Source organism: Stylophora pistillata, chromosome 9 (assembly GCF_964205215.1).
Source record: "Stylophora pistillata chromosome 9, jaStyPist1.2, whole genome shotgun sequence".
NCBI classification, from domain to species: domain Eukaryota; kingdom Metazoa; phylum Cnidaria; class Anthozoa; order Scleractinia; family Pocilloporidae; genus Stylophora; species Stylophora pistillata.
In genome coordinates this window covers 24,859,379-24,879,788 of record NC_142527.1, presented here as the reverse complement: position 1 = coordinate 24,879,788, position 20,410 = coordinate 24,859,379, and the positions used below count along the sequence as shown (strand labels likewise).

At 39.0% G+C, this 20,410-nt stretch overlaps 1 protein-coding gene across 2 annotated transcripts; it reads left to right on the top strand.

Moving 5' to 3' along the window:
• Positions 1-41: 41 nt before the first annotated feature.
• On the top strand, positions 42-14,653 carry LOC111336413 (coiled-coil domain-containing protein 138). Of its 2 annotated transcripts, none has more exons than XM_088734233.1 (18): positions 42-194; positions 504-740; positions 2,501-2,586; positions 3,059-3,133; positions 4,656-4,808; positions 5,248-5,367; positions 5,883-5,960; positions 6,108-6,201; positions 6,962-6,999; positions 7,166-7,327; positions 7,593-7,718; positions 8,052-8,108; positions 8,737-8,866; positions 11,396-11,451; positions 12,097-12,165; positions 12,866-12,917; positions 13,557-13,695; positions 13,815-14,653. In XM_088734233.1, exons 1-18 carry the CDS (start codon positions 185-187, stop codon positions 13,951-13,953), a joined length of 1,821 nt encoding a protein of 606 aa, XP_088590359.1. In that variant the 5' UTR covers positions 42-184; the 3' UTR covers positions 13,954-14,653. The 2 variants fall into 2 exon arrangements, with proteins under 2 accessions (XP_088590359.1, XP_088590358.1); XM_088734232.1 differs by having other exon boundaries at positions 43-194; positions 478-740.
• Positions 14,654-20,410: the final 5,757 nt, after the last annotated feature.

Sequence of the window (20,410 nt, the reverse complement as noted above, 5' to 3'; positions counted from 1 at the left end):
TCTCGCATTGCGCGCGCGTCTTTTGCGTGTTGTTATCTGGCCTGGTCACTCAGTTTTGTTTTGCCGCCATATTTGATTTGTGTGAGACTTGTGTTAGTTTCTCACCGCCCATTCTTTGAAAATGGGCTCTCTCTCATGTAAACCTTTTTGAGATCCTTGGGCATCGTTCGTTCTCCAGTTCCTCATGCTCAGAGGTAAGAAGTAAATTAGGCTTAAATCGTTTGTAAAAAGTGTACATGGTTCCAATACTGCGAAATGGACAGTATTTATATTTGAACGTTAATTGTTATCTTTCACTGAAGAAACAAACGACAAAATGAAATCTTTCTGTAATTATATATAATGACCAATGAAGAAAAAAAGGTATTTTTAATGTTTGTTTGCAAGGCTGGTGTTAAAAATGATCATGATGACACAAATTTCCTTAATTCGTTCCTCTTATCCAGTCGTTAACATATGTTATTATGATACATTCAGAATGGATGGCTTGTTCTCTCCTGCAGATGAGAAACCCGGTCCTCCCTCCCCAGACCAAAATCTTTTCACTCCACCCCACTCTGCCGGGGATGCAACCTCTGGTATCTCAAGTTCCGAGAGGAGGCAGTACAATAAAGCTCTGAAAGCTATGTATGAAATTGTGCGTTTGGGCTCCAAACAACTGGAGCGTTCATTAGCTGAGGGTGGGGATGTGGTACCTGAGACTGTGACGGAAACTTCTGAAACTGAAGATGATGTGGATGGTTTGTGGCTTGCATTATATATACTATAATCTTCAATGAGGAAACCAACGTCACAAAAGTGGTTTACAGGAGGGTCCTCTTAAGTTAAATACTAATACAAAGATAAATTACAAATAGCAACGAATAACTAAAGCTAAATCTGAATCTAAGAACTAATTAAAAATACTTATCACAAAGTATTAACTAAAAGTAATACTAGCAAAGTAATACTAGCAAAGTAATACTAGCGAGTACTACAGTACGAGCTAGTACTACTAGCTCACTACAAATACTGCATTCTAATATTTATTCTACTATTTATTCGTGACTTTTGGTATAGATGAAATGAATTGTGCAAGTACTAGCTAGTACTACAATACGAGCTAGTACTACTAGCTCGCTACAAATACTGCATTCTAATATTTATTCTACTATTTATTCGTGACTTTTGGTATAGATGAAATGAATTGTTGCAAGAACTTTGATTAGCTTTTGTGATAAGTTGACTGAATTCTAAATACTTTTTCATAGCTTTTCACCTATGATCTGTCAAAGGACAGGTGCATAAATGACATCACCATTACCAAAATTTTACTTTTCTATTACATTTAACAAATATTCCACGAGCGTGCATTGGATATGAGATGATAGATAGCCAACGAGGTGCGTAGCGCCGAGTTGGCTATAATCATCTCATATCCAACAAGAGCGAGTGGAATAATTGTTTTATTAAAAACGTTATATTAAGTTATTAAATTTTATTAAATTTTTAGCTCCCATTTAATTTTAAGCTGACACGTACGCTTGCCATATTTGTAGATTATGGTATATTGGCTGATATACCATAATGGCTAAGCCAATAAAAAGTCTTGAATTGCATTATCACAGAAGAATATTATAAGAGTATCAGTGACACACTTGTCTACGCTTTGTGTGGCACTCTCTTGTTCTTGCCCCTTTCTGACATCATTTGTGATCTACTGAAAAGACACACAGCAATGTGGAATTTTTTTAAAACAGATATTAAAAAAATAAGCACAAAAATGATGTAAAATGCATCAAAGCTTGAATTTATTATTCTTTAAATCAATAAATTAAAATTTGATGTTTTTATGAATAACATACTAGTTCTTACTAACAGTTCTAGGAGAGATAAACTATGTTGAAACAGATACATTATGTTACAACAGGGAAGGTTTCGTGGCCAACAAATAATTGCTGACTGCTTGTTTTACTTTAGACTTGGCCGGTTTTTGCGTCCTCAACAAAGAGAGACTCGCACACACTGTAGTCCTGATTACATCTAGCTAAATCAAAGTGCTTATGTACACATTGGTGGCTAGTTTTTACATGATTAGATATATGAGGGAAGGCACATAGTTTCCTTTCTAGTGAACGCCTTAATTCGAATGTGAGCATAATGCTTTGTTCTACCCTATTTACCTATGTAAATCCTGCTTTCTTAAGATTAAACTTTGCACATTTTTGCATGCTACAAGGATCATATTTCTGCTTTACAATAACCTTGTAATTGATCTATTCTTAAACATAGGATGACAGGTCATGTTTCAATGTGCAGGGGGTCATGCTTTCTTTAGTTTTACTTAAATTGTGTTTATTTATTTACTGTGTTGATTTTGAGGTAATCAAGAAGTCTGACCTTACAACTTTTGTGAGGAGTTATCATCTTCATGTTCTGATCAATGAAGTGTACTTGCACTCTCAGCATTAATTTTCCCAACAGAATAACATCGCATTGGCTTTGATTTTTTAAACATTAGACAATGAAGATTATTCATCAGCTCACATGAAGTCTCCAAGTTCTAATGCAAGACAAAGACTAACGTCGACATCATATGATAAAGATGTAAGTTGTATGCGCAGTTGACTTTGTAATACCTTACGCAACCTATGATCCAGAATTTTAATTTTTATTAGAATCACATCATTGAATAAAATCTGGCACTCTGATTGGTTAATGAAGTGAGGTATTTAGCATGGAATTGTGAGCTGAAAACGAGGCCAAGTGATTTTGTTTGATATCTACATATACAGAACAACTAAAAATAATGCTGTTTTCTTTTCTTTTTCTTATTTTTATTCAATTATGTGATTCAAGGAAAATCCATTATTTAACTCATGAATCCCTCATTAAATTGCACTTGAAAACTTATATGGCACAAATTGTGAAGCGATTCATACATGCAATTTAATGCGACATTCCTGAAGCAAGTAATGAATTTTCCCATAAAGTCAGTACTTTTGGAATCTCTAACTTGCAACTGATCTTGGATGGCAGATACTTTAGATGGTTATTAACAGAAATTATTTTACTTAAGGTACAGCATCATTTAGAGACAGAAAATGCGAGGAGGGTTCACAGAGAACTGAACAAGATTAACTTAATGCTGCAGGTTGGTACAAACCAGTTTTTACAAAGATGGGAATTACTAAATTAAAAATCATACTTCTCCTTGAAATCTTGAGTGTAGACGCATGCCTGGCAGCAAACTTGCACAATTACATGTATTTCTATCCTAGTTTGTTACCATTAACCCTTTACAACCAATCATCAGCAGGGGTTTCATTAAGGGCCTGGGCACCGGGCAAATTGACCAGTTGTGAGGACGGTTTTGCCCACCTGGTTTGATGATCTGTAGGAAAGTTTATCATATAAAGAAGTTCAGGTCAAAAAGTTTTGCCCACCTGTGAAAACCAGTTGCCCTACTGCTGAAAACAGTATGCTTTTTCTCCATACTTTTATCTGTACATTTCCCATGGTACTGAAAGGACAATTTGTATATCAATCAAGAGCTTTTTTAAGTTGGTGATCAATTCCTTTATTCTCATGACATTAATGTGACTGATTCAAGAGTGATATTGTTAGGAGAATTAGAAGGTACAGTGTACAGCTGTAGTCACTCTTGGGTGTGAACCCTTTCATTTCCCAAGATCTTCTTAGCAATTCTCCTTACTGTCTGCTATACAATTCTTATGATGCAAGTTTGGAGAAGTTGGTACGGGATCAACTAATAATCCCAAGGCTGTAGTTTAGCAGCACCCAGTGGCCCCTGGTGCCTTAGTTTTGTTCTTGGGTGATTCAGGAATTTTAGTTTTTTCATAAAAAGCATATGCTGGGCACCCTGAATTTCACAGTTTCAGAGCACTGGACTCCATTCAATTTTCCTTAGAGCACAGCCTTGAATCCCCTAATTGATATTTTTCTTTATTCTCAACACTTGTCTGCTTTATATTATATTGATATTGTAAAGAGAAAATCTGTCTTGGTCATTCATGGGAGTTAAAGGGGTTCAGGAAGAACATTTACGATGGGATGAGCAGGTTAAGCTCGTCTGTTGAAACATTTTGCAGGGTTTCCCTTGAAATGTTACAACCAGGGCTCAACACTAACTTTTCAACTTAGTAGCCAAGTGGTTAATAGTGACAATTTAGATGTTACAACAATTTCAGTTTGTTTACTGGCCAAACTGGCTAGTGGAAATAAAAAACCACTAGCCAAAACTGAATTTCTACTAGTCTGTGGCTAGTTGGCTACCGTTAGTGTTGAGCTCTGGCAGCACTCATATATGATTCTTCAGGGAGAAAAACTCTGAATGTGTCCGGGGTTTATGGACTGGGGCCAATCTTTTAAAAATGGGGCTTCAGTATGTATGTTTTGTCTTGTGCTTTCAGGGCTTTGTGTTTGTGATCTAACCTTTTTTCAAGATATTAGTTAACAAGCAAAGCAAGAGTGTTGTGTGACAACACAAGTCATGGTAGAGTGTTTGAAGTACTCAGTGGAAAGTCATCAGTTCCACTCCTAGTGGAAGCACTCACTTTTTTCTCTGAGTACATGTGCATTGTAAGTCTGTGAAGTTCACTGAATAATGTCATCTTTTACTTAATAGAATATTTTTTTCATTTTTTTGTGAACAGAAAGAAAGTGAAGCTCTCCATAAGCGTGAAGTTCAGTTGCGTGAAAGGGAGAGGGCCTTACGAGATGCAGAAAAACTCAGCCACACAACTGACATTATTATTGACAAAGTGGTGACTCAGGAAGTAGAGAATCGCTGCCAAGCTATAGTTGAGGTGAGGTCTTCATGCTGTGTCAATGGCTGGTTTGAGTGTCATCTTTGATTAGACAGTGTGATAAGCATTTTGACTGGTTCATGCTTATGGTCTATTGGAGGACAGGTGCATACATTACATTGATCACCATTTCATGACATAAAACAAATGAATTCCATGCTGCGATGGGTCTGTTAAGTAATACGTCACAGAAGACATCATACTGTGGTAAGATTGTCACTCAGCGACACAGGCACCTGCACCATTTGTTTTTGTTCGTACCACATTTTGTTATCATCAGCTGTGTTCTACAGCTATGTTGAACAGATGCACGGCAATATGAAATCTATTTGTTGATTGCTTTAAAAATAAGAAAAATTATAGGAGCTTAATCAAGGAAGTGCAGTTCTTCAATATTGATGTGAGAAGAAAAAATTTTGTTATGTAAAACAATCTCTAGGAATATGAACAAAAGCTTGGGGAGCTTGAAGAAATTATCCACAAGAAAACAAAGGAACTCAAGAGGATTAAAGAGTCATTTGATACAATAAAAAGTGCAAATGACTCACTAAAGAAACAGGTAATTAAAAAGATGAAAATTATAAATTAGGAATAATTTAAAAATTTCTTGAAATATGAAGAGAAGCTGTTGAAGAATTGGTAAAAGAACAGAATGTTTAAAAGCTGGAAACAAAATTATGCACAAGAAATTTTGATGTTTGAATTTCCTGAGTATTCCATTTTTGGACAGTTTAACGTGCGAACACAGTTGCTACTATTATCATCGATCAAGTGCTGTTTTGTTTGCAGGAGTTTCAAGGGGGTTATGCAGACAATATTCCTTTGGCAATTGCAACATGTAAGGCAATCCAATATGACAACATGCACAAAATTCCAGTAACATGTTGTTTTATCCCATGATACATGTGCATATTTCATACCCATTTACACCAACAAATTTTAAATTGGTGGACTGTTTTTGACAATTTAACCCCAATTTGTTCCACTGGTGGTGGTTTTATTCCCATTACTCTGGCTGCTGTGCAAGAATCCTGCGTTCAACTGTCATTATTTCCTGTTATTGCATCAACCTAGATTTCTGACCTCGAAATACAAAACAAAAAGCTTGAGACACAAGCTCTGAGTGTCCAACACAGACTGGCTAATCTGCAGGTAAATAGCAATTATTTTTACATTAATTAGTTCCTTTTGGGGAAATCTGAGCTGAGACTATTTGATTAGGAAGTCTTTTTTTGCCCATTGTCAATGAAAATGTATATTTATATAATTGTTATATATTTTTCTTAATCTTGCATTTAGAGAAAGAATGAATTTTTGCAGAGGAATTCTAAGCCAGAGGATAGAGAGATGGAAAAAGAAAGAAATAACAAACTCACTTTGCATGGAAAAAATGGTACATTCCTACAATACCCATATTCAAGCAGTCTTGTATAAGTTATGGTAGAAAATTTTTTAACATTTCCTAACAATGAATCGCCGCCCTCAAAGCAGGATACTGGAATAAGAAATCCACATCAAAATATAAACATGAAATACATCCTTATCTCTGATAGCTGCATTTTCTTCTACCAGTGCCAGTGTATGTTCTTTTTTCTATTTCCCAATTTTATGAATATTCCAAAATACATGCAGGAGATAGTCCATAAATGGGTTTTCGTGAAAATTTTACTTTGCAATGATTCTCCCTTTCTAGTACCCAGTATTTTTCCTGGAGATGAGATGCAAGTGACATACTAGCATCAGTCTATAGATAAAAAAAAAAGTCTGTACTTGGGGCAAGTGGCCCACCCAGCCATAGGTTATTCCAGCTTCCTTAGCATGGAGCAACTAGGACTATCACCCCTGGATTGGATGCCAGTCCATTGCAGGGTTACCTGCAAGAATTTCATTGGGCTTTCCTGACAATTTGCCAGTATCCATTTTCACCCCTGGGTGGAGAGAGGCGCTGTGAAAATAAAGTGTTTTGTTCAAGAGCACAACCTATTGACCCAGCCAAGTCATGATCCTAGACCTGTTGACCTGGAGTCCAACACACTAATTATTATGCCACCACACCTTCCACCAGCATTAGTTAATGACATCTCTTGGTTTTCCTTTTCTTATAACAAATAGTTTAAATCAATGATCTGTATTTATTTATTTATTTATTTCAGAGACAGTGACCAAGTCAGTGTCTTTTTCTCAAAACAAGGTGAAAAGTTATGATGTCAATTTTAAATAATAATCTCGTCGTTTTTCCTTGTACTTACCACAAGGCCTGATTTTTTTTAAAACGATCATTTTGTTTCAAAATTCTTTTTGAATGAATAAGTAAATCTTATCTGGAAAGTGGAAAGGATTCATTTTTTTATTTTCAGGTTAATTTTTCTGGTATATTTGAAGTGCTGGCTGTATTGTTGGATTGGACTTCAGAAGTTCATCTTCAGAAGATGCCAACTTTTCAGGACTCACCCCAAGGAAGGCTACAAGAACAGCAACTGGACTTTCCATCGTCTCTGGTTCATGAAAAATGTTTGAAAGTAAGTCAGCTTGATTGATTTTCATTGGCTTCGGTCCACAGGAAGAAGATGGGAGTCCACAGGTCTTTGCAGGGAAGAATTTAAAAAAATCTTAACTTAACGCGTGTGTTCGAAACTTGTAGAATTTTGGTTTCCTTGTTACAAAACTTTCAAAAGATTGTTTCTTTACCCAGACGTCCTTCTCAATTAACGTCAAATTCACAGAACGAACTAGTTATTATAATTGTTATTTTTTCGTTTTTTTTTTTTTTTTTTTGCAATGCAGATTTTACCTGGCATGTCTGACATTCTTAGTATGCTGCCAAGTGTTAATCCACGTCTACAACAGCCCTGCTTACAGTTCACCTACTGGAGTGTTGTGTACATGGAGCAGACAGTGCAAGGCTCGCAGGTACCTACAAACGCATCAAACACAATGGCGTGTTTTAATATAAAATTGAAGACTTTAAGTTGCTTTCTCTAAATTTACTTAAACCATGTGTGGTCTGGCTTACCAACAAAAATCTTTGTGGACGCAGTCGTAGACCATCGGATCGCGAAATCTGAAGGGACGACGTCAATTTTTCCTTGGTTCTATCTTAATTCATTGGATTATTACATGCTCCGAAAAGGATTTTTTTCGTCTCGTTCTCTTCGTTGAATAGATGTATTGGACTAGCACCTTATACCTTAAATGTGTATCCACTTTTTCCATTTTAATTGTTCTTTTGTTTAATTTTTGCAGAGAACAGCATTGGCGTCCACACTGCGGCACATTGGCGAAGAACTTTACAAACCTCAGGTAGAGAAAATCCCCATTTGAATGGTCTCTTTTTGATGTGTTCCTTGCTTGGGTCGTAAGAATAATCAATGAATGAATAACGATAAAGTTGAATTTGGTTGCGTCCTATTTTGGACGGCTTCTCCCTTCCGGTTCCGGTTCCAATCTGTTTGACGAGATAGTCCGTAACGCCACCCATAGACTCCACAGCCTCCTCCCCCAAAGGAAGAGTTGTAGATACGCACTGAGGCGCAAAAGTGATTTCACTCTCCCCATATGCAAAACCGAGCGCTTAAAGAACAGTTTTATTTTTAGCCATATTTATAAGATGTAGATAATTTTACTTCTTTCTTAATGACGAAGTTGTAATATATTCAGTATACTTCTTTCTTTACCATCTGCATTTGTAAATATTCCGTAACTCAGCCTATGGCTGCAAGGTGTTTATAATAAAGTATCTATCTATCTATCCGTCCAATTTCGGACAGTTCTGTCTAATTTCGGACGGTTTTGTCTACTTTCAGACGGCTGCGTTCGAGTCTAATTTTGGACAGTCAGTGTGGACGTAGTTCGACAGAAATTTATGTCGCCCGAAATGGAGTGAACTGTTCTTTTAGAGATTATTTTAAAAACAATGGCTATTTTTCAGGTGTCAAAAATTTCAGAGGAAGGAGTTGGTTTGAAAAGCGATAAGCAGAAAGTTGACATTTACTTTCATAGCCCAAATATTGCTATCAGAATTCTTTCGTCTCTTACCATCCTCAAGACACTCGCTAGAGGTGAGAAATCGGCTTCAATTTTTACCTAGTTTTGTGTGTTCGTTTGTATTTTTTTTCTTTCATCGCAATTTGGTTTTATACACGAAGGCGCACTATAAAAGGAGCGTTAGGTCCCACTGGACCATTTGTCAGTCAACCGTCGTGTAATGTAGAACTCTTAAGGCTGGTTTTCATTAGCGTCGGAGTCGTAAGAGCGCTTATGACCCAGGGAAAATCGAAAAACGGAGTCGTAAGCGGAGTCATAAGCTCCACGGAATCGGAGTCGGAAGAATCAGAACGTTTCCATTTTCTTCCGATTCCGCTTATGACTTCGTCGCTTACGATCTAGTGAAAACTGCATTGTCGGAAGCGGTAGAATAAACCAATCACAATGCTCAATTCCAGGCCCGCGAAAGTACAAATTTTGGCGCCAAAGACAACATGGCGGACGAAGAACATTTTTGGCTCTTATTAATCATTATTTTGCGCAGGCAGAGACAATACAGGAATGACATCGTTCGAAAAAGAAAGAGAGTTTGGGTTCGTGATATCTATCGACGTGGAGCAGCTTAGGAAGAGTATGTTAACCTCGTCAGCGAACTACGACTTGGTGATCGTGAATTGTACTTTCGTTAGGTTTCGAGTATTTTAACTTTTGATTTCGTAATTTTACAGTCAAGCTCACACGTTTAAATTTGTTACGGCTGTTTGGGCATTTTGGAAAGATGGAATCGAGCATTGTGATCGGTTTATTCTTCCGCTTCCGACTCCGACAATGCAGTTTTCACTAGATCGTAAGCGACGGAGTCACAGGCAGAATCGGTGTTCTGCTTCCAACTCTGTCGGTTTGATTTTCACTAGATCGTATCGCTCCACGCTTCTGATTACGAGTCCGACTACGACTCCGTCGCAAGTGAAAACCAGCCTTTAAGGCTGGTTTTCACTTGCGACGGAGTCGTAGTCTTTAAGGCTGGTTTTCACTTGTGACGGAGTCGTAGTCTTTAAGGCGACGGAGTCGTAGTCTTCAAGGCGACGGAGTCGTAGTCTTTAAGGCTGGTTTTCACTTGTGACGGAGTCGTAGTCTTTAAGGCGACGGAGTCGTAGTCTTCAAGGCGACGGAGTCGTAGTCTTTAAGGCTGGTTTTCACTTGTGACGGAGTCGTAGTCTTTAAGGCGACGGAGTCGTAAGGCGACGGAGTCGTAGTCTTCAAGGCGACGGAGTCGTAGTCTTTAAGGCTGGTTTTCACTTGGGATGGAGTCGTAGTCGGAGTCGTAATCAGAAGCGTGGAGCGATACGATGTAATGAAAATCAAACCGACGGAGTCGGAAGCAGAACACCGATTCTGCCTATGACTCCTTCGTCGCTTACGATCTAGTGAAAACTGCATTGTCAGAGTCGGAAGCGGAAGCGGAAGAATAAACCAATCACAATCCTCGATTCCATCTTTCCAAAATGCACAAATAGCCGTAACAAAGTAAAACGTGCGAGCTTGACGGTAAAATTACGAAATTAAAAGTTAAAATACTCGAACTGAACCTACCGAAAGTACGATTCACGATCACCAAGTCGTAGTTCGCTGACAAGGTTAGCATACTCTTCCTAGGCTGCTCGACGTCGATAGATATCACGAACCCAAATTTGCTTTCTTTTTCGAACGAGATTATTCCTGCATTGTCTCTGCCTGCGCAAAATAATGATTAATAAGAGCCAAAGTTGCTCTTCGTCCGCCATGTAGTCTTTGGCGCCAAAATTTGTACTTTCGCGGGCCTGGAATCGAGGATTGTGATTGATTTATTCTTCCGCTTTCGACTCTGACAATGCAGTTTTCACTAGATCGTAAGCGACGGAGTCATAAGCGGAATCGGAAGAAAATGGGAACGTTCTGATTCTTCCGACTCCGATTCCGTCGAGCTTGTGACTCCGCTTACGACTCCGTTTTTCGATTTTCACTGGGTCATAAGTGCTCTTACGACTCCGACTCCGACTCCGTCGCTAATGAAAACCAGCCTTTAGAGTCAAGTCAGCTTGAGCTACAGCTACTCCAAAGCAGTGAACAGCGGGCGAATTCCTCAAAATTGTTTCATGTCTTCATCACAATACTAGAAGTTTTGAAATTTGTATTTCCTTTCTCCAATGGAAACTGTCTATATTTGTAGCGGTAAATTTGAGATCGAAGTAGGTGATTCGCAGGTTACCTCATGCCCCCATGCTGGTGGAAGTAAACAATAGATATCTCATTAGCTCCATTTGTTCGTCTACCAACATTTAAATTTGACCCGCACATGTCAACGGTGAGTGACAAATGAGCCTAGGTCTTCCTAGGGAAGACTTCCTAATATAGCGCGCCTTCGTGTTTAAGATCAGTTTGTCACACCCCAGATTAGGGTCTTTGACTTCAATCAATTCTTCTTGAGTCAATTTTTAATGGAACTGCGAAGTAATGCTTCTTTCAACTTTTTGTGGATAATTAAATTTAAGTGCGAGTTGCGATTGTATTTAGAAGGCAAGGATTTTGAAACACTGTCTTTTGGTCCTGTTGCTTTCTTGTAGTCGATTACCTGGCTCACGTCTTTGATGTCTTGAAAACTGACTTGAAAGACGATGTGGTGAGTTGGCCTTCGAAGCAAGCGATCTGATTTATGGGCGTACTTACAGCTGAGATTTAACATCCAGCTGGAAGGTTTACGAACTCGAGGGAACCATGATAATTTTTGTGATAATGATAATCATGTCCATGGTGATGATAATGATGATGACGGCAAAGGAGGTGACGACAAGTCGCAATTTACAACGTTTCAGGGGGGAGCACTGCGTGACAGCATGAACAACGGCTGTTAAGGGATCGTTGTCTTTTGCCTGGAAGAGGCTGGGGGGTGGTGGAGGATTTTGGTTGTGTCTCGATAGAAATGTACCTGATATCCCTTTAGGCTCTGTCTTATTCTTATGTTCCTCCTCATTGGAAATTAATTGGGAGCCAATTTTTCTGTCTTCCCCCCCCCCCCCCCTTTGCTCTCGGCGACGACTGATTTCCCCCGTTCCCCCTGAAAACCATGTGATCCCAAAAATCCTCCGGACCCCCCACCCCCTCCCCCTGCCGGCTAGAAAAAATGACTGGTCCTTAATTAAGGAGACAGTTTGGCCGCCTACCTTTCCGTTCATATGACGGAAAAATTCTCAATCTGACACAGCTTACTTTAACCTTTAATTGCTAGTTTTTTTATGTGTTAATTTGCATTTCTTTTCCATGTCAGGGCAAGCAGATGTTTCTAACTTACGAGGGAGTCTACGTGGTGCTATCATATATGAAACCTGTACATAAGGTGAACGGGTTTGAATTCACTTACCGCAGGGAGTAAATGATAATTATGTCCATAGATATACTCTAGAAAGGACTTTCTTCAAATATCCGAATACTTTGTAGGATAGGTACCCTAGACATTTACAAAGTATCGACTTATTTTGTAGAAAAGTGTAGGGAAATATAGAAATGTTTTGAACTGTTTTTGCGGATTTCTGTCTTCCCTCCTTACTTTGTTGTGTAGTATCGCTGAGTATTTTTACGAGTTGTGCCGTATTCTGGCGAGCCCGTAGGGGAAGTCAAAATACAGGTAACTAGTGTGGGCGAATTTCGCGGAAAATTATATATTGAAGAGCGGATTCTCTGGAGTACAAATACCGCGAGATATTTGTACTCGTATTGAGCGTAGTCTTTACTCTACCAAGCACAGTCGGATAATAAATTGTGTTGTGACTCGAATCGTGCAAATCTGTTTTAAATTTGTGGGAGGGGAGGGAAGGGAAGGAAGTGTCGTTAGACGAGCCCCTTTATAATTTTGAAGTCTTCTTTCGAAGGTGGTCGTTAGAGGTGGAGCATGTGGAGAAGATGGGATACGGTCTTTTTATAGAATTTGTTGTACTTACTTATCTGCAAAATAATTACTACATAAAATGGTTGGATCCAGACCCTTTTGAAGAAAATTGGCATATTTAGCTAAAAGCTCTGTATTTTCTCCTTACCAGGCTCTCCTCGGAAGTGCTGTCGATGTGATGCTTCTTTTGTCTGTTGATTCACGTAAGTTTGAGCATGTGTGGCAAACAGATGCGGTGTATAGACTCCTGCCCCTTTTCCAACGAATCATTTTCAACAGCCTACGGACTTATTTATTCGCTCGTCGTAAAGGGGAGGTTTTGTCGCTCTTTTAACTTCGAAAACGCGGTTTTTTGAAATGTCGGCTAAAGGGGTGCGGCTATCGAAAGGATGACACTTCATCAAGGGAAGGAAAGAAAAGAAAGTAGAAGCTTTTCCTCCGAAGTTTACAACATTGTAAACAAGAGTAGCTTTGGTAAAGCTCACTCCAGCATTGTCCACTTTAAGCAAAATCAAACATGACGGGTCTACGAACCATTGCTGTAGTTTGTAACTGTAATTTGCCTTCCTTAAGTAGCCACGGTCTCAGAAAGCTTTTGTCTATTTACTTCTTCTTCTTTTTTTTTTTAACGTTTTTACGTTCGATATCGAGATATTAATGTTTTTGATTTGAAACAATTGAGAGATCAAGAAACGAGTCAATGGACTGGTGTTTGAGCTGACTTGCTAGTTAGATTTGCTTCGTGCTAGGCATTCGAGAGATGTGCCCCCGCCGCCTGCAATACAGGCTTTAAAGATTTTTTTCCGAAAAGACACTAATTCCCCTCATAAATACACTCTCAGCATTTACCGCGGTGTTTCTGGATAGCTGTTCAAACGAGCTCTGGTTTAGGACGGCCTTGAATCTGCTGCAACACAAGGGACTAGATCCTAAAATACTGGAAAAGTTGAGCATTGTTCTTCAAAGACTCTCGAAAATCAAGTAAGTAAAATAATATGTAATCTTCCTCCTTAAGCAAAAATCTTGTTTGTTAATGAATCATTCAGATGTATTCCGCTCCACAATTTCGGGCTGTTTTCTCAGTAACTCGATTTTTTCAGGTCTAATCGCCGATACTTCGAAGCCTTCCAGATATCCGCCATTGTGCAAGAAATGTTACGAACTTGTGATCCACAGAATGCCTTCTTAGCGCTGAATCTGCGATCTATTATATTTAACCTTGGTAAAGGAAAGGGGTAATTTTGGCTTCAAAACTACAACACCACTGGACAAGGGGAATGCAGTGGCGGATCTAGGGAATGGCCCGTCCCTCCTCCCCCTTATTTTGGATAAAAAAAATAAACTCTTTTGGAAAAGAAGCCGGCAAGTATACAAGCACAAAAATACCGGACCCCCTCCCCCTCTCCCTCTCCCCCTCCCCCTCCCCCCCCTTTGCTCAAGGTCTGGACCCGCCACTGGAATTTTATTGGGCTGGTATTCACGAACAACGACGGTATGAGGTCGGGTGATCGGCTATGGACTCTCGAACTCTCAAGACCGAAGTAGAAATTCTCCCCTTTAGCTGCAGTACTCTTTCAGGTAAATAAGTGGAGAGAATTGGGTATTGAATCTAAATAGCATCTTGTAGCTGAAAGGTCAGTCTATTCTCCTCATCTGGCACTGGATGAAACTAGATTACAATTGTTTACCTTGCAACTGTAAGTGTTCTCATTACTTGTTCGCTGGTTAATGTATGGCTATTGTAGCGAGAAGTTGCAAGTTAATCACTTTTGGATTGGAAAGAAAACGTTGTCCAAAGTGTGCGTGATAGAGACAAGCTATGCATGTATGAAGTGTACATCACAAGTAGATAATTTTTTATTAGATGATTTAGATACGTAAAATTGGTTAGCGCCTCTTATTTCCTCATTAATAGGGAATAAAGAATTTCTTTTTTTTTTTTTTTTTTGGTAAAAAGCTGTATCTCTTTCTCTTTTCTCTGATATGTTGTGGGTTGAGGGAGTGTCCGTATTGAAGTTTGCATTTCAATCTTCCCGTTCTGAGGTCGATCATAAGGTAGAAACCTCTTTTTCGTATTTCATCAATTTCATAATCTAAACATTACCAATCCAGTAATCCAAACATTTGGTTTTGTTTTATCATGTCTACAAAAGATAAAAACTCGCTGAGCCTCGCTTACAATAATGAATTCAATCGAATGATAGTTTCGTTTGGCCACTTCTTTGATGAACATTTGATCGTTTAATGTAACCTGCGGGAGTTTGTTGAACTGTTTGTTTTCTAGGAAACACGAATTTGGCCATGAGCTACACATCCCTAAACTAGATGATGCCCGAAATTGCTCGAGGCCTCATCGGACTTTAAGCTCAAAATAGACGGCGCCATAAACTAGTCGGCGTCTAAAAGTAATTGGTGTCTACAATGGAACTCAACCCTGAATTGGGTGACGCCTTTAAATTCGACATCGCCATAAAGCTGATTGCTTTAAAAATTGGGGGAGGCATCACTGATAATTGTACGGCGCCCATACCTAGAGGATAGCACCCAAAATAAAGAAGTGCTTAAAATTGGGTGGTGTCTAATTCTTACAGGATTATTGACCGGATATGCACGCATTGTCTTCGTTTAAAAAACTATGTTGTACCTAATATAATGTGAACTACCCGATTTGCGATCGCTATGTTCCTCCTCGAATTATCACTTTGCGAATTTATTTGGTGATTTTCTTTTAAGTTGATCTCTTCTTTAATACGCAAAGTACAATCACGTTAAAAGTGCAAAGTCTCGTTCATACTAACATAAGTACCTTATGAGATGCATGCTCAAATTAATGAAAGTTAGGAATATTTGGGCAAATAAACGGGAAAAACTAGGAATTCACTGAAATCTTCAATCCAGCCACCCCCTGGTACGTTAGAATATCGCGATCATTTGCTGTTTCAACTAAGCGGGGCTATTGCCGGATCTTTCGTGTAGAGACTTTGTAAAGCTCATAATCCCCTCGTGTTAAAAGGAACTTAAAACAAAGATTTAGTAAATCTGATGAACATTAACCACGGATTTCAGCTATCAGTTACCTTATAAACGCCTGAGTGCGGTACGAAATTTTCATGTTTTCTTTCGAACTTTTCCTTTTGCCATGAAATTACTCTTAGCTCAGGTACTTAAATGCAGCTTAAGAGTAAAGTAAAGCCTTACCAGTAAAGGCAAACGAAAAACCATGAAAGTTTGTCACTGTTGAAAACTTTAAGAAATCAGATATCGGCGATGCGTGTAGCTCTCTTCATGGCAGACTGTGACATGAAGGAAGGATATCGAAATTTTGTATTTTTCTATAAAATATCATCAATAACTGTGGTGCATTTTTCTCTGCAATTTCTTAGGATACATTTGCATCGTTGTTTCTTGAACTGGTTTAGCTGATTGCCCTCACGAATTGATTTTCTTTGCTCTGTTCTTTCTTGTGGCGGTATGAATTTTCACGAAACTTCTCCACACAGTACAGTTTACTCGAGGGCTATTCAAGTGAGGAACCCTAATCACACAGCTCCGAGGGATTTCCCATGTTTAGATAAGAGTGCAATTGCATATTTCAGTCCATTGTGTTTCTAAAAATCAATCAATTCGAGTTTTAAAGATATTAAAGTGTTCGGACACGCACGGAAAGATTTGAGCCCCCGTTTGTTTCGTTTTGCAGATTCTTCAGCAACCATTTTTGTCTTCTGTTAGGAGGCTATTTGGTCAGTTTGACTATCTTATCTTCATTTTCATCTATTTCCTCACTACATCAAGTCGTTCGTGCAACAATCAGGAATTTGATGAAACATGAGTGAGATCTAGCCTTGAGACACCCTCTCACTCCGAATCTGACAGGACAAGGCTGCTTTTTATTGATTCATTCCTAACTTGTGCATGCTGAGAGACTCAAACGGGTTTTTGGAAGACAAGAAAACGCTGTTCATTTGAGGCTGGCTGAGCTTGCCTCCCCCCGGCGCGCGAGTGACATTTCATCCGCTTATCATTTGCCTATCATCTCTCGCATGCCTGTTACTTTGCATTTCGGCCGACAGCCTGTCACCCAGGCGCGCGAGTGGGATTTCATCGGCTCTCTTGCGCGCGTGTTACTTTGCATCTTTTGCCGCGCGCTCGGCACAAAGACGCGTGAGTAAGATTTCATCTGCTCCTCATCTCTCTCGCGCGCATGTTATCTTGCACTCTTGTCGAGAGCATGTCATCCAAGCTGGCGAGAGGGATTGCGCGCATTTTACTTTGCATTATCGCCGAGATGTTGCCATGCATTCGCAGGACTAAGATTTCACGCTTTCTTGCGCTCATGTTACTTTGCCGAGAGCTTGGCATACAGACGCGCGAGTGAGGTTTCATCAACTTATCATCGCCTCTCTTACGTTTCTTACTTTTGCATTGTCTCCCAAGTAGTTGCTAGCAGTCGCGAGAGTGATACTTATCCACTTATCGTCTGCTCTCTTACGCGCGTGTACTTCGCATTCTCGTCGAGAGCTCACCCTGCAAGGCATAGCTGACGTTGCCTCGCATACAGTTTTTGAGGTAACTTGTGCTTGTCATATGCTTGAGAAATGACGAAGTTTCGTTGCCAGACAACACAATGAACCCGTCGACTTCAGTATCTGCTTAGTAATGCTCCCTTTTAACAGCAACACATATCTTGTACTTTACTTTACTTAAAGGAACTTGGGATTTACATCATCTGTTGCTGGAAACTGTATTAAAATGGTCTGATAAAGTTACTTATGTATTACTCCTTGAATGTTAAAGATTACAAAATGAATAGGCCCACCTAAGCAGAACTTTAAGTAGACCGATATTGGTCTCTTTCTTAACCCAAACTTGCCATAACGTTTGAAGCTGTCATACCACAATATTATTTGCATCTCAAAAACTGATTTTCCCTTGTAGGCTCGAGATCATAGTTATTTTCTTGGTGTCGGACAATTCCATTGTCTTTCATTTTCTCGAAATTCCTACTTATATGTTCCGTTTATGTTTGTTCATGCCATGAAAACATATGTGGCAGTTTCTCTCAGTGCAATTGTCAGTTCAACTCGTGCTATAATAAACTCGGTATCCGTGAGAGTCGCCACGGAACATAACTTTGATTTTCCAGTCAGACCTGTGTTATGGCTCCGTCAATGAAAGGCTCTTGAGAATATATCATTTTTCACAACCAATTAAACTAAAGAACTTTGTCAGTTCTTTTATTTGTCTTCTTTACCGACACGTCAATCGAGTTTCTTATCATTGCACAAAGCAAATTCCTGTTTTTAGGTTTTTAGATAAACATGTGTTCGCCCGAAAAAAAAAAAAATCAGGAAGTTTTCTTCCGTCCAGCGCTGTTTTTCCGTTTATAGAGCAATCCTTTTTAATCTTAATGGTACAATGATTCACCCGATGGCTTTAAGAATCCCATAACAAATAATTTGGAGCCAGCTACCACGAAACTAACATATTTTGACTGCAAGTATCGATCGAGGCTTTTGTGAATCACCCGAACCAAATATTTTAATCTACGTTTTGGGGCTCTGCTATAAGCCAAGAAAGGCGCTCTTTTGAGGATCCGGTTGAACGTAACGCAGCTTTGGGAAAGCTGTTTGGCATGGTTTTCTTCAAACCAACAAGATCATGGCCGTTGAAGCGAAAGTTTAGGCGCTCGGTTACCATGTAGTGAGCCACCGCTAGGATGAATTTCTGTCTTTCCCATGTATATTTTAACTACTTTTACGACGTTTTTGCGTTTGGAGAATCAGGGAAAAATCCTCGATATCCGGTACTTAGGATCTACATATTTCCGGAAACCGTGTTTTTATCGACCCGCGTATGTGTAAAGGAATGGATTTGAAAGATTACAAACCGATAGAGGCTTTAGCCTACTGAACATCGGCAGGATTTACTTGCCCTGCGGCGTTACTTTTAAGACAGCCTGAATTGGGAATATGACTGATCATTTAGCTGACCTTAGCTGAAACTGTTTAATGGTACACTTCATTTTGTGCAATGAAACGTTGACTGTTCGCGATTGCCATGCCGTTGGACACAATGTTTGCTAAGAATTTTAGTCTGATTATTTTTCTTTTCGCTTAAAATGTACAGAGCTTTTTACTATTTCTCAACAGATAACGTGAATTTGCTTCGGAGCATTTTAAAATGGAATACCACAAGCGTTTTTTGAATAAAACTATCGGGCAATTAAATGATATTAGCTTGACAACAAAGGTAATGACTTCAATATGTATGCCAAGAAACATCATCCTGTTTAAGTTAAGATCATTGCTTTATTAAAACTTCGGGTTTTTTGTTTGTTTTCTAGAAGCGCGTTTGCCTGTGGGGTTTTGAGTTCAGAGCAGGCTTTTGTTCAAATCAGCAAATAAGCCCTGCATTGAAATTACCGTGACAAAAGGGTAGCCGGCAATTGTGTTATCATGCTGGAAATCACAGAATACAAAACAATAATAACATTGGCGCTGAGTGAATATGTATTGTAAAAATATCACATTTCGACCAACAGGATTCTTAGAATTTGCTTAGCTAAATGTTTGAACAGAAAACAATTAATGCCGAGTAAAGTTTGCCGCTTTTTAATTTAGAAATTACAAGAGCCAGAACTGTTTAGAAGAATTTAAAGCTCTTCGTGCCCAGCTTTCAAAATAATTGAGGCTTTTCTCCTCAAGTTTCATTCCTCAGAATGTTTCTGATTTATTAAAAACGGCGACTGAGTTATTTCACGTTAATTGAAATTCTGACACCTCAGTCTCTCATTGTGTAATGTGGTTTTACAATGCTAAGCACGGTTCAAGAACGTATTTATGTCTCGCTTTTTGCCACCACACAAAGATGCCCAATGAATTTACAAAGTTAGGTCCTGTTTCTTTCAAATTGATTGATACTCGATGTGATCTGCCAAGCGAAAATTAGTCGAGCTTCTGATAGACTACTAATGGTAGAAAACGGATCAATCAGATTTGATTTTGACGTATTCCTGTTCAATGTCGCTGAATTCTGTTATCATCAAAATCATACGACGTGAGAGAGGAATTCACAAATAATACACAGAATTGACTTAACAAATCAAGTTCACAACCAAAACATTCTATTTTTAACTATTAATCTATGATATTGATCAAATATCGTCTGCAGAAGCACACATTCAGACCAACGCGTAAAAAATACCTGTGTCCAAGTCTGCAAATCTGTCAAAATCATTCATATTCCATTTGCAAATGCTAGCTCAGATTATCATGAAAACAATACACTGTTACAGATCTTGGCGTTTCCGGGAGCGAGCTATTTGCCAAATGACCCATTTTCCTGATGCGTAATTATGTAAGTCAATTGAATTTTGTCTTGGAATGTCCATAAAAATCTGCCAAACACACGAAAGCTTTATGATTCGCTTTACGTCAGCCAATAGCTAACCATGCCACACTGGTAAACATCAAAACTGAAAATTGATTCCCGGGTGCGATTGTTAGTGTAAGGAAAAACTCTCCTTCCCAGCAGAAGAAAACATCACAAATCTAACTTCTGACTGATTGATGACAGTCTCGCTAATTTCCACCAATCACCTTTCAGCGGCGTGTGATTTTGGGGCGTGGTTATTTTCTAACGCATGAGCATTGCGGGATTTTTTAGTTTACCCACGTGGTTAGACATTGTCAAAATT

Coding starts and splice junctions, on each gene's coding strand:
- LOC111336413 (XM_088734232.1), top strand. CDS start 479: ATGGATGGCTTGTTCTCTCCTGCAGATGAGAAACCCGGTCCTCCCTCC. Junction 7,719..8,051: donor AGACAGTGCAAGGCTCGCAG/GTACCTACAAAC, acceptor TAATTTTTGCAG/AGAACAGCATTGGCGTCCAC. Junction 8,867..11,395: donor CCTCAAGACACTCGCTAGAG/GTGAGAAATCGG, acceptor GCTTTCTTGTAG/TCGATTACCTGGCTCACGTC.